Source organism: Polyodon spathula, chromosome 23 (assembly GCF_017654505.1).
Source record: "Polyodon spathula isolate WHYD16114869_AA chromosome 23, ASM1765450v1, whole genome shotgun sequence".
Taxonomy (NCBI): domain Eukaryota; kingdom Metazoa; phylum Chordata; class Actinopteri; order Acipenseriformes; family Polyodontidae; genus Polyodon; species Polyodon spathula.
The window spans coordinates 10710492-10724439 of NC_054556.1; the positions used below are offsets into that span (position 1 = coordinate 10710492).

General features: G+C 38.1%; 1 protein-coding gene across 1 annotated transcript in view; it reads left to right on the top strand.

Annotated features, from left to right (window-relative positions):
• Nucleotides 1-12208, top strand: part of LOC121298271 (glutamate receptor-interacting protein 2-like) — a 44991-nt gene extending 32783 nt beyond the window's left edge. Inside the window, exons 18-24 of the mRNA XM_041225301.1 lie at nucleotides 844-983; nucleotides 1949-2128; nucleotides 2752-2905; nucleotides 4140-4266; nucleotides 6605-6841; nucleotides 8626-8772; nucleotides 10461-12208. Of these exons, the coding sequence (XP_041081235.1) occupies nucleotides 844-983; nucleotides 1949-2128; nucleotides 2752-2905; nucleotides 4140-4266; nucleotides 6605-6841; nucleotides 8626-8772; nucleotides 10461-10715 (1240 nt within the window). The 3' untranslated portion in view covers nucleotides 10716-12208. The remainder of the gene's footprint in view (nucleotides 1-843; nucleotides 984-1948; nucleotides 2129-2751; nucleotides 2906-4139; nucleotides 4267-6604; nucleotides 6842-8625; nucleotides 8773-10460) is intronic.
• The last annotated feature ends 1740 nt before the right edge of the window (nucleotides 12209-13948 follow it).

Consider the following 13948-nt stretch of genomic DNA (forward strand, 5'->3'; position numbering starts at 1 on the left):
AGGTTGCAAACATCGTGTGAAGAGAGAAAGTCTGTGATGAAGATGAGCTTCCATGTTATAGTTATCCAACTTTGTGATATTTCCATCTAGGCTATGTCCATTACAACCACAAGGGCTGCAATGAGTTAATGCTGAACATGTGTGTGTTTTACTAGGCTTTTAACAGCATGTCCCTGTTAGTTTTATGAAAATACAACCTACTTTAACAGTGTTCTAGAGAGTAGTGCTGCTATTGGTCTTTATGGTTTATTTGTATTCATATTTTTCATATAACTATAGTTACACACACAGTACTACATACAATAAATGGTGGATCAATGTCTGCTAAAAAAAATGTCAGAGTGGCAGTGACAAGATAATTAAAACAGACCCCGATGTGTCTGTCTGACATTGCTTTTACAAGTCCACCTCCTTGTGGTCATTTGTAGAAATGCAGCTTCTGGTAAAGGTTGGGCATCCACACTCCACTGCTTATAAGTATTTGTAACAATTTGGAAAACAAATAAGCGAAAATAAATAGAATGCACATACATATTCAATTCCATGAATATTGCATTGAAAATGACTAGACAAAATGTTAAATAAAAAAATGTAAGCAAAACTATTTAAATGGCATATTTCTAGATTTGAATAGTGTTACAAAATGAAAAAGAAAGATTCCTTTAATTTATAGTGTAACTTAGTTTTACTTGCAAACATTAACGACCATTTTTCTCATAGCAGAATTTCCTTATTTACAATTCAAGAGGCAGCATTGATACTTTGAAATTCAAAGATTTCTAATGACATACACGCTATACACTACAACAGTATTGAAATTTCTCTCAAACATTGCCTCCCAAGGACTGGTGCTATTCATGTGGGGGACAGGATCTTAGCCATTAATAACGTGAGCCTGAAGGGGAAACCACTGAGCGAAGCCATTCACCTCCTCCAGATGGCAGGAGAGACTGTCACCCTGAAGATAAAGAAGCAAGTGGACAGTAAGTGTGTGACAGAGAGGGTGGCAGGTGGGCCAGTAATTAAATTCTCCGGCTGCATGATTTTATTATTGGGCTCCATGATGGGCCAGCAAGAGTCTTGCTGGATGACTGAGAAAAGAAAGACTTTCAAGGTCAGAGGAACAGTGCAAGAGTGTCCCTCAAGTGTTGCAATAACATATAAATTGGTGCTGATACAGCAACTTGAATTTGGCTGTGTCCTTTCACCTCTGATAACTCCTCCAGTAGAAACCTGCATAATAGAAATCATAATGTAATAAACCCAGGTGCTAAAACACCAGAAAATGCCTTTGCAAAAACTGAACATTTAATTGACTAAAAACTAGCCAGTTTTTTATTAAACAAGCTTAACTGCACATGGCTACCTTGTTTGTGTCCTCAAGATGTCATGCCACTGTTTATTGGACCAACATTCTGTAGAAGACCACATGGGTTAAAGTGGGTTTTAGAAGAAACCTCATAGATGTTTATTTCTTTACACAAACCAACCTGACACTTGGTAGTTCAAACACGTTTCTATATGAGTTATGTCTGTTACAGCTGACAACTTTGCTAGCTTGCTTAGATGTTCACAAAACAACCTGAAATTTATTAGTCAGGAAGAACCAAGTCACAGAATTGAAAATCAGCTGTACAAATATCTACAGTAAGCAGGCCCCTTTACTACAAAATAGTAAAGGGGATCCTCATCTCTAACGTGCTTGTATAAAACTGCTACTTTGCTAAGCATTTCAGCCATAACCTTGAGCCTGAAAGTACAATCTAAAATGTTAATGCTCCAACCAACACTGAAGCTACTGTATCATGTTTTGTACCATTAAGGATGGTTGATACAATTAAATAAAATGCTGTGTTTTAATGTGATTGAAATGGTAAAGAAAAAGCGAGGGAGGTTACACAAGTTGTAAAGCCTTTCATGAAAATGAGTGCATACATTTATATTGCAGGACCAAATTCCCAAAAGAAACTAGGAGCCATGAATGACGTGAGCGATCCCGAAGACGAGCTGACAGACTCCCAGAAGACGTGCAAACTCTCGGAGATCTACTCCACCACCATTCCCAGCGTAGACAGTGCCATGGAGTCTTGGGACGGCTCTGGATTCGATGCAGGATACGGAAGTCAGGGTGAGACCGCTTCAGTAGTTACTGGGTTAAGTGACGAAGTACAGTGAACATTAGAGTTTCGTGTTCATTTCAGTGAGCTGTTCAGCACCCCTCCAGGGCTTTTATAGGAAACAAGCTACAGTAACATCTGGTACATTATTGCCCTGAGGTGAAGGCCTTGCTTTATAGGTGCCACATTAAAACACGTCCACATTTCAGCTCAGTTTCCTGCCCATACTAATGTTTTAGCCAACCTATTTGCTTTTAAACTAAACTAACGTCCGAGACATTGGTTGCTGAATGATGCAACTTACTGGCTTTGTACAGTAATTAATTACTTAATTTTACTATTATGTACAGTTCATTAAATAGAGAATACTGTTTTATCCAGAACACTAATTTATCCAGAACACTAATTGATTCAAAGGCAAAACTTTAAAAATAACTTTTTTCAATGCCTCTGTTTTGGCAACATAGTTTATTTGAACAATTCCAGTGTTTATGTACACGTAGTACAGTTAAGTTTACTGCAGTTAGCGGTCCTGTTTATACGGCAGCCTGATCATACACAGCGTTTGAACCTGGCTTCTCCAGCAGTGATCTTTGCTAAAGTGTGAGCCTTGATTGATTCCTCCCTTGTTTAGGTACATACATCCACCAGGCAGCAGGGATCACGCTGCATCCCCACGAATGGAGGAACACCAAACAGCGGAATAGCACCCCTCCCGCCAACCTCCGGAAGAACTACCCCTACACTGACGGGGGCTTTAGCGAGGATGACTGGGACAAGCCCACAGGGTAAGGGCATGGATGCTAACCAGCCGAGCTGGTATCTTTGTAACAAGAAGACATGTTTTATAACTCAAATTTCAGAGGGTTGAGGAGTTGAAAAAGTTGTCAATTAAGTTAGGAAACATATTTATATAGAAATGTGACGGTCGAGTCACCAAACAGACCCGCTTGGGTTCTTTACCCTTCTCAAATCACAGACAACACACACAAGTTTGAAAGAAAAATAGCGCTGATGCGCAACTTTAATAACAAAAATAAGCAAAACAACAAAGACAAAACAAACACCTAACTCCTTCGGAATACTGACTAAACATTTACTGCAAGTTCCTAACTATCACGCAGGACGGATACACTGTTTACCTGCAAAAAGACACACAAAATGGAAGGCTATTTATGTCATTGTAGTGCACAGTAATGTAATTGTGTGCTTGTTTTCTTCCTGTCAAATGGCTTTTAAGATTACAGATATGGAATAACTGCAGACAAGTTGTAGAGTAACGTCCCATCTCTTGGTTGCTTTCAAATCTACACTTTTTTTCGCAATTCCCCCCCCCCCCCCCCCCCCAAGACTGCTGCATATCCCTCATGTTTTAGCTGCATTTCTGTACCTTCACCTCATTTTCAAGCCACTATTTTTCTTGATTTAAAAAAAGAAGTTGTGTTCATTACCTGAGAAATTCACACTAAACAAAACCTTTTGTAGTGTTCATTCGTTCACATTGTCTTGTTACCCTGTGTGTTTTGTTGTTTTTTTTTTTTCTTTCTCTTCTCAGGTGTTCTGTGTCTCAGATCTGAACTCTGTCCCATCTGCCTTTGTACTAACTGTGAAGCTCCCGGTTTACCCATAACGCATCTTCTTTCTGTTGCTTCTCTATTACACCAACACAGTCTTCTTAAACCTTCGGTAGTCCAAAGACACTTTTATTTATTTATTTATTTATTTCTGAACTTCACTTTGCTGCACAAAGTCCTAACTCTTGGAAGAGGGGCCTATCGCTATATTTTTTTAAGTAACTGCATGAAGGTTGTTGTTCTGAAGAACTCTGTCTTCCTTTGGCTGAACAAACAAAGCTCTTCCCTCTTAATACTAGGACTGTTTTTTTATGAAGACCCTCCTCCCCACTTACCCAGCAAGTCTAGCAGAGTCTGCCATCAGTGATGGTGAACTGTTGTTGCTGTTGCGGCTTTGCTCATCCCTCAAGAGGATTGCTCACATGTTTTGGTTCCTGCATTGAAACAGATATGTCAGCCACCACCAACACAACCCCCACGACGGACTAAACCTGGAACACGAGGACAGTTTTTGGTGCCAAGCTTTGGAAGATTTAGAAACTTGTGGGCAGTCTGAGCTCCTAAGGGAGATTGAGGTAATCTTCCTTTTCCCCAGGAAACATTTATTGATTTATTTATTGTACCAAGCAGTTATTCCATCAGGTGATTTTTAAAGACAATTGAAACAGTTGATATATAAAAACAGTAGGTATAAGCATGTATCGCAACTTTTTGACTTGCTTCATTTTGGCAATTTGACTTGACATTTGGCTTACTTGATTCGGCTGAGAGATAGGGAGGCAGTTCAACTGCCAAACCCCTTGGCGAGACCAAAAATGAGGTGGAGGCTGGAGGATATAAACTCAAAGCTAGGCCCTGACTGCAGAAAGAGGTAAGTTTAAAATTTTTCAAAAAATGTTTCAAGATTCCCATTCATGGCAATATCTCATTCAGTCACTTAAACAATTTCCTCTATGCTGTGACTGAAGGAAAAAATAGGACAAAATCAAGGATAAGTAATGTCAAACTGTCTTTAAAAAAGTAATCAGAGGGAGAATTCAAACATCTGAGGCTCCATAAGGAGTAAAGATTCTCGTGCCCACAAACTGCACTTGACCAAAAATGACTTATTCAAACTGGTCAGATGTTAGGTGTACATCTGATCATTAAATAACCATGCATGTCTCCAGTCTCTCTTGTATATTAAAAATACAATTTATTTGATAGTGCACAGGAGGCCAGTAAAGTTCAGGCAGTCTAATGTTTTCAAGTTAAGATATGGCTTGCTGAGTTGAGGACCATCTGCTGTCTGGAAATTGAACAGACGGAAGAGTGTTGAGGTGTAGTTGTCGATTTACTTAGAACAGACTCAACATGAATAATGCTGCCAATGCAGTCAAATAGTTACTCAACAAAGTTGTATTCTGTTGGTGAATGCACTGAATACCATTACAGGATGTAAAGAATGGGTTCGGATTCAGCAAGACAATACAATGTATCTTTGCAGGGTCATCGGTAGAGTCAATCTAAATCTACAGGAAAATACGGGATACTGATAATCGGGATTGCTGCTTGAATGGGATGCAACTCTGGGAGATGGTTCTTACCAATGACATGTATGCCGTTTAATGGGATGTCACTTCTTTTAATTGGGATACAGTATTTTCAAATGAATGGAGATTGCTCTTCAAAGCAGGACAGGTTGTGTAGCACAGTGCAGTGAGTGTGTGATTCCACTGTGACTTGTGTAAATTGCTGAAACCAGATTGAATTCTTGAAGGAAGAGTCTCCTGTGGTTTCTCAGGCTGCTGTTGCAAAGAAAGTTGGCGTGTCAACATCGCAGGTGTGATTTTAATTTTGTTTAGGAATAAAAAAAAACATTGACACTTATTTTAAATTATGTGTTTAACATTTACTCACAATATGATGTGATTTAGTTATTCGAAAAAGCATGACCTAAGGTAGTCTCAAATGCCTCTTGTTTAATTGAGACAGCTGCTTTTTCAGGATATTTTTCCTTCTCCCAAGATGTCCTGATAAAGCAACGCCAACTATATGCAAAAAAAACCCAATGGAAATTGTGCAGAGTGTTCTGTGGAGCATCCTGTGTGTTGAGTATTTCTATTAATAATGGCTTATAAACATGTAAATCAAGTAAACATAATCATATGAAACAGTGTCTGGGCGAAGGTCTTCCAATTTAGTATATCAAGCATTTCTGTCAAAAATCTTTAGAGACTGTTGAACAAACACATCACATCACAATGAGACTTCTCATTGGGCCACATTGTCAAAGCCTTAACTCCAGTCTTTAATTAACACCTACTTTTTAAAGAAGACAATGTAACAAAACTAGAACTGAACAACTAAGCTATATATTTCAGTCCACTTTATGACAATGATGATGACAATATAGCTGCAGAATATGGCAAGTCTATGGAAGACAGCGAATTCCGCGGGAGTCTGCAAATTCTGAGGAATTCCGTTCTCCACAGATTTGGACTACCGCTAGTCCTCAGATGCCACAGTGAACGATAATCGTTGTACAAAACAATTGACTGTAAATGATGACTGTTCACAACTGATAATGAAAGGAATTTAAACATGACTAATCTTCAATTTAGCAGTTTAATTACCTTTTAAATAAACAATTTGTCAGTATAGTCTATGTAACTGCATACGCTTGCCCCCACCTTTTTATTAAGGTCTCGTATTATTGGTCCGTTACTAGGGGCCTTACTAATTTTACTGTGTACAAAGTACGGCTTTTAGTGTGCCTACTACACTAAGGGAAACCTGCTTAAAACTTATTAGAAAAATGTGACATGTATATCTAAATCTCTTCCCAAGAACTGTTAGTAGTCTAATTAAAAAAATAAAAAAAAATGATGCATGGCGCAATATTAAAGCTTGTATTTTCTTGCCTTTGGCCAGGCACTGATAATGAGTGGAAGCACACTCAGTTTGGACGTTGACGGGAACAAGTTGCATGTAGATTCTGTCAGCCAAACTGGGTTAAGCCCTCGGAGGAAAGGAGCGATCCTTCTCCACGCTGACGAAAAGAGGAAGAGCAAGAGTTCGGGGAGTGGGGCCGAGAAGAGCTGGGAGACGCAGAGGATCAAAGACGAAATGCAGGAGATCATGTCACCAACGCCGCTAGAACTGCATAAGGTATAACAGTCAATGAAAAGCAAAGCAGTTGATGAGAAAGTTCCTCTTCAGTAGTTCTGTACCACACACTCGTTCACTCGCTTGCATGCTTTATTCTTTCATTTTTTTTCCAAGGGAAATTAGTAACCTATCTGTTAGATATGAGAGACTTGCAGGATTCTGCTATCTCTGCTCATAGGAACACCTCCTAAGAGAACTGTAGTGTCATAATCCTACTAATCTAAAGCAATGCACAAAAAAATGAAAACTGTACCTGCCTATGAAGTAGTGTTTAGATTATGCAGAGCTTGGCTTAAGTTCCCCCTATGCTGGTTAAACTCAAAGTACCGACATACTACATACCGGCAGTATTATATTGTGTGCAACACAGCAAGTTATATCCTGTATATACAAACCACACACACACGCACAGACCCACCACAGGACACAAAAAAGGGCATTAGATTTGGATGATTTTGACCATGTTGTTTTGCTTTCGTTTTCTTAACATTAGTTTGTCTGTTGCCCACGTGTCAGCCTGTCCCTATCCAGTTTTAACTAAAATAAGTGTTAAAGGGACTCGGAGCTCTTAAATAAAACAAATCCCCTGGGCCAGATGAGAGCCTCCCAATAGTACTCAAAGACATTAAAGAAGTTATTTACAAACCGCTAACCAAGATCATGCAACTTGAGAGAGGAGTTGTACCGACAGACTGGAGAATTGCAAACATAATACCGATCCACAGAAAAAGTGACAAAACCACACCAGGTAACAGTAAGCCTATGACAAAAGCATATGACATTGTTTATTTAGATTTCCAGAACGCTTTTGACAGAGTCTTGCATTAAAAGATTACTTCTCAAACTGAACATAGTAGGGATTCAAGGAAATGCATGCACGTGGATTAGGTAGTGGTTAACATGTAGAAAACAGAAAATACCGATTTTAGAGAAAAAAACTCAATATGGAGTGAGGTAACCAGTGGAGTACCACAGGGATCATTATTAGATCCTGTGCTCTTCCTAATCTTCATTAATGAATTAGATTCTGGTATAGTAAGCAAACTTGTTAAATTTGCAGACGACATAAAAATAGAAGGAGTGGCAAACACTTGCAGCAGCAAAGTTCATTCAAAATGATCTACATAAGATTTAGAAGTCGGCAGACACATGGCAAATGACATTTAAGTGTGTCCATTATAAATACCATATGGAAGATATTGAAATCGAAGAAGGAATCTGTGAAAAAGATCTAGGAGTTTATTTTGACTCAGAAATCATCTAGACAATGTGGGGAAGCTATTAAAAAGGGCAACAAAATGCTTTACAATCCATTAGTAAGACCCCATCTAGAATATTGTGTTCAGTTCTGGTCACCTCTCTACAAAAAGGATATTGCTGTGCTAAAAAAAAAAAAAAGAGTGACCAGAATTATTCCAGGTTTAAAAGGCATCTATTCATTTAAAAGGAATCTATTCAGTCTTGAACAAAGAAGACTACATGCCAATCTGATTTTAAGCATTCAAAATTCTAAACGTTATTGACAGTGTCGATCCAAGGGACTTTTTTGACCTGAAAAAGAATTTTTTACACAGAGAATTATGGGAGTCTGGAACTAACTCCCCAGTAATGTTGTTGAAACTGACACCCTGGGATCCTTCAAGAAGCTGCTTGATGAGATTCTGGGATCAATAAACTACTAACAACCAAACGAGCAAATTGGGCTGAGTGGCCTCCTCTCGTTTGTAAAGTTTCTTATGTTCTTATGATTGTAAGTGAATTAAAATATGCTTGTTTTGTTGCAGGTCACTGTCGTGAAGGAGAGCGATAGCGATGACTTTGGCTTCAGCGTCTCAGACGGGTTTCTAGAGAAGGGGGTTTACGTGAACATGATCCGCCCAGACGGGCCGGCCAACCGTGGGGGTCTGAAACCCTACGACAGGATCCTGCAGGTAACCCACTAGTTTAGTTCAGTGGTTTTCAAACACAGCTGCAGTGCTCTAATCATGGTCTGGGCTTACATTTTGATTCTTCCTACTGCTACTCTTCTAATAAAGACTGTGGTCAGCTGGAAGTGGAAGCAGCTCTGTGTGACTTGAGAACCACTGGCTTGGGTTATAGGATCTGAAGACTGGTATCATGTTAATTTGGTTCAAATCTAGAGTCATGTGGTTAATGCTACCTTATTCACAAATTGCATTTCAGTCTCTTGTATTGTAATCTAATTAGTTATGCATGTCCAAGCTATTGCAATCTGTGTTTTTTTTTTGTTTTGTTTTGTTTTGTTTTAGTTTTTTTTGTTTTTGTTTTTTTTGTACACTGAAAAACAAGACCTAAATTCTGGTAGAGGAATGCAGACACTGCCAGACACCAGTTAGAAGGAAGTTAGCAATCATGTTTGTGTTTGGTACCTGGTCCTGTAAGGCAGGAAAATATTTATTTGGTGCCTTTTCTGAGCAGAGCATCTCAAGTTGCTGTAGGACTGCAGTGTAAACATGTTTTAAAGTGCTGCAGAGGTTCAACAACTCCCAAACCTGGAAGGATTTAAAGTAGTAAATCTTATCTCTCATTTACCTTTATAATTGTAGCTTAGTTATAATTATAGTTTAATGACTAAGCATCTATTCCTGATAATGTATTAACCCCTGAAGTAATTTTAATGAAAGATTACCCAAATATAACTACTAAAGTAGTTTTGGGTGTCTCCTGCTCATCCCAAGCTTTTTTCCTTTTATTTTTTTGTGGCAATTGGTAGAGATTGTATGGAGCTGGGGATGATCTGCAGATAGAACAGCTGGAACAGCTTGTACTCAACTTCATACAGAACTAAGGACTTCATTCAAGTTGACCTAAAAAGACCAATTAAGCTCTAACCAAATTGAGCAAGTCCCTGTTTTTCACTTTCACATATGCCTATTAGACGGTGGCATTGTAACACAAGCCTCTCTTGCAAGAAAAAAAACAAAACAAAAAAAAAAAACTATTTAGCGTACAAGACATTTGTCACTGGTAGACAAGTTCATTTGAAGATATTTTAATAAGTAGCAAATAGACAACAATCAGCCCTGATCCCAACACCACAAATTAGCAAGTTTTGAGTTTTTTTTTTCATTTAATGTAGGACATTTTGCAGTGTCCATCAGGGCTTTCAAATAATTGTTTCAAGTGGGACAACTTTAGGGTTTTGAGAATTTTTGTTGGAGAATAAAATTAATTGAGAACTGATTGACATAAGCATGTATCACAGCATTGACAGCCTCTTCTTTTGGGGTACTTAGTGCTGCCTCAAAAATGAATGGACATCTCTCAGCCAGCGCTGAGGTTGGCAGAGGCAGTTTGACTACCAACCTTACTATGAAGCCAAAAATAAGGTGGAATTTGGCAAGGAGCAGATAAACTCAAAGCATGTCACTGACTGTAAAGAAAGGCAGGTGTAAATGTACCCGGCTTGATTGCTATTGGTAGCTGACATTGATTGAAGGTTGACATAAATGTTACCTCCTTAGTCCCAATGTCTGCTTGACTTTTGATGAGGGCTGCATAGATTTTCCCATCAATCAGATGATCATATTTGCAGGTGTATTCAGTTTTCTGCCCAAAAACCTTGCCCAGCTTTACATTGGCATGTTCTGCTTTTCAGGTGAATCACGTACGCACCAGAGACTTTGACTGTTGCCTGGCGGTGCCCCTGATCACAGAGGCAGGAGATAAGCTTGAGCTGGTGATCAGCCGCAACCCCCTGGCACTGTCTGCACGCTCTCAGAACAACAACCGCGAGGAACTGCAGGGCAAGCTTCCGGCCAGGGCACTGTCTGCACACGCTCAGACCGGGGACAGTGAAGAGGTCAAGCTTCTGGGGACAAGGGAAAGCCCAACGAGCACAATGGATTTATAATAGGGTTCAGGACAGTACTTCATGTCCCAACGCTGACACAAACCTGTTTAATTCACAGTATTTGAAATGTCGTAGTCACACAAGGATGTTCTTTTTGTTGTGTTTTTTTTTGTGTTTATTTTTTTATTTTATTTTTTTCAACTACTTGATGTGAAGCACATACGCATGAAGAGAAATATTTGAAGAGCAAAAACACTTTGTAGGCAGTTGTTGGGATAAAGGCTGGCTGAGTCTTTTAAGGATATTTATTTTTGGCTGATTTTTTAAGTAGCTGAAAGATGTACTCCGATGTATAACGAACAGTCAGCAAACAGAAACTTCATCCCAAATGTCTTTTGTATCATCTCCATACTGAAAATGTCATACAGCCTGCCCCCAACACAAGCCCTCTCAATAGAATCAGAACCATTCTTTTCATGTACACAGAGATGAGCTGATCATTTATTAATTGCCAGACCTTGCAGAAATGTTTTCCACCACAAGAGAAGATCCCAGGCCATTTCTTTATGGAGTCCGGCATCCTTACTGTATAACAGCTATTTCATAATTTCAGTTTCAGCTTCAGGCAGTATTTATCTGCGGATAAGGGGTCAAATTGCTTTTTCCTTTCACGGTTTGTCACCTGGGATTTGTAAAGCTCAGAGGCAGGGGAATTGTTTAATAAAGAGAGGATAGAAATTAATAGTAGTTTTCCTATTTGGCCCTGTGCAAAACTACACTTTAATCCAGTTTTCATTGGAACACCTTATCGCACAACAACAATTATTTGGTTTTAAAGCTCTTTCTTTTTGGTGCCACAAATAGTAATTTTTGTATTTATCCACAGAACATGTTTGTACTTGATTTTGTTTTTCTAGAATAGGCACAAGTTTAATATTTTTAATTTATTATTGGTATTTACCACCGCTTCAGTTTTATAATGCACTTTCTCACTGTCTCTAACAATTAAATCTTCTTACTGTCTTTTGTGCCAAGATTGACCTTTTTAAAAGGACAATAACCAAGACATATTTATTACGAGACTTATTTTCCGTTGGATTGCAATGAAGCCTGTTTATCCTGACGCCTAACTGCACTCGCTTCATGTGTCACGGGTGTAAATGCCCCACCTGAACCTCACTCTTTCAGTCAAGGATGTGTGGTACCTACTGCACAATAAAATAATGTCTGTGATGGCAGCTGAAATGGCCAACCTAAATGTTTTGTAGTAAAATAAGTTACTGTGCTAGTGAGAGGGGAGTTATTTAAGGTTTGGCTATTATCCCTTTTTAAGTTTTTGTGTACTGTTTAATATAGTGGGGATCCCTTGCTTCATGCTGTTCAATTCTCTGTCTTTGTGTTTTCATGGTGCTGTATATTCAAGTATTTGTTTTTTGTAATTGCACTGCTCTTGTACATCACACATACCTCAGTTTTCACAATTCATATTACTATATACAGTACCCTTTTTTAACTTAAAATTCAGTTAGATCACAAATGCACATTTTAATTTACACATATATTTCATACATTCTAGTAATGCCTGTCCCATTTAAGTTGTATGTCCAAGTTACTTAAACTCCATTCATTATTTAAAACATGTATCCCCAAGGTAAAATTGTTAAACCTGACCTGAAGGTGGCACTGTTTCCCATTCACATTCCACTTCATGTTCTCACTTCCTTTTTGTAAAGCACTAGTTTATTTGTAAAAGCACTTAATTAACCACATTATTAACTGAGGATATATATGAGATATATATAATATATCTATATATATATATATCTATATATCCCCATATATGCGGCTTATATATATATATATATATCTTTATCCCCAGCCTGTTGTGCGGCTTTGTTAAACAAGATTAGCACTGAAACAAAGCAAGTATTTTATCAAATCCAAATGAAAATAAAAGGTACTAGAAAGTGTGGCTTCTATATTTATATCAAATATATTTCCATTCCTTTATATATTCAAAGGACTTTGTGTTTAAAATGTTTATATAAAGTGTGATTCTGTTTTGACCCCGTTTATGGACTACAGGTTATTGTAGTCCTGTGCGTGTGCTCTAACTGTGTGAGATGTGCAAACAAGATAAGGGAACACAAACACTTGTTAGTAACCCCCTTTTGTATTTGCTTGCAACTATTTCAGGCACATTGTTGGCAGGGTTATAAAGTTAGCTGGTTGTTTATTAGCAATCTATTCTGTTGTGAACGAGTGTGGCCTGTAGTACTGTGACCCTTGCAGTGCATTATCCATTAACTTGTTCTATGTCTAATTGCCTGGTCTTGGAAAATTTGCGAGTGGGTGGGTTGTCTTAGGAGCTATTTTTTTATGTGCTGGAAATTTCATTTGGTGTTGGCATGGAAATGGATAACCCCATTTAAGTAAAGCTAAGAAAGCATTAAAAAAAAAAACGTTTCAGCGGCCCATTAGGTTATAGTCAAGTATCTTTTTTGTTTTTTGCTTTCCTCTACAAATATTGAAGTGGCTCTAAAAATGTGTTTTTAAAAACATCTGGCATACAATTCAAATATATGTACTGATGTGGTAGAACAAATACAGCTGTGACTGTATCAAGCTCTTGGGAAAACCTGTTTGTTTTTGCAAAGCATGTTGACTAAGAACAGGTTTCTGCTTTTAGATTCCCGTGGTGTTTTCAAATGGTCTGTAACCAACTACAATATCTGTCAGGGAGGAAAACCAGATACATTTTAATATTTAAATATATTTTTAATAGCTTTTTTATCTAGTACCAGGCCCTCAACTATCCCTTATTATTTTTTTATTTCTGTAGAAATTGACACTGGATTTCAGAGTCTTAGGAGTAGACTAACGAGTATTATTTAGTTTTTGTGTACTGCTTAATATAGTGGCGACCCCTTGCTTAATGCTGTTCAATTCACTATCTTTGTGTTCTCATGACACTTCCTTATTAACCCTCAAAGAGAGCTCTTGTATAACTTGCTTCAAAACAGTCCTGTGAAATGTGTTCTTTTACCAATGAACTAAAGTGCTGCTCGCGAAAGTGAGGCTCCGTGTCGCTTCATGATGGCTGGATAAAAAGTGTATTTTTATTATTCTTTTCTTTTTAATAATATTGCCAATACCAAGTTGTTATATGTAAGTATAGACATGTGCCATATTTGACACCTAAAAGGTATTGCTAAGTGTTTTTTATGCAAAATTATATAGGAGCCTGAAATGTGCTTCTGTATGTTTTTACTTCATTTTAAAGGCTTTAAATT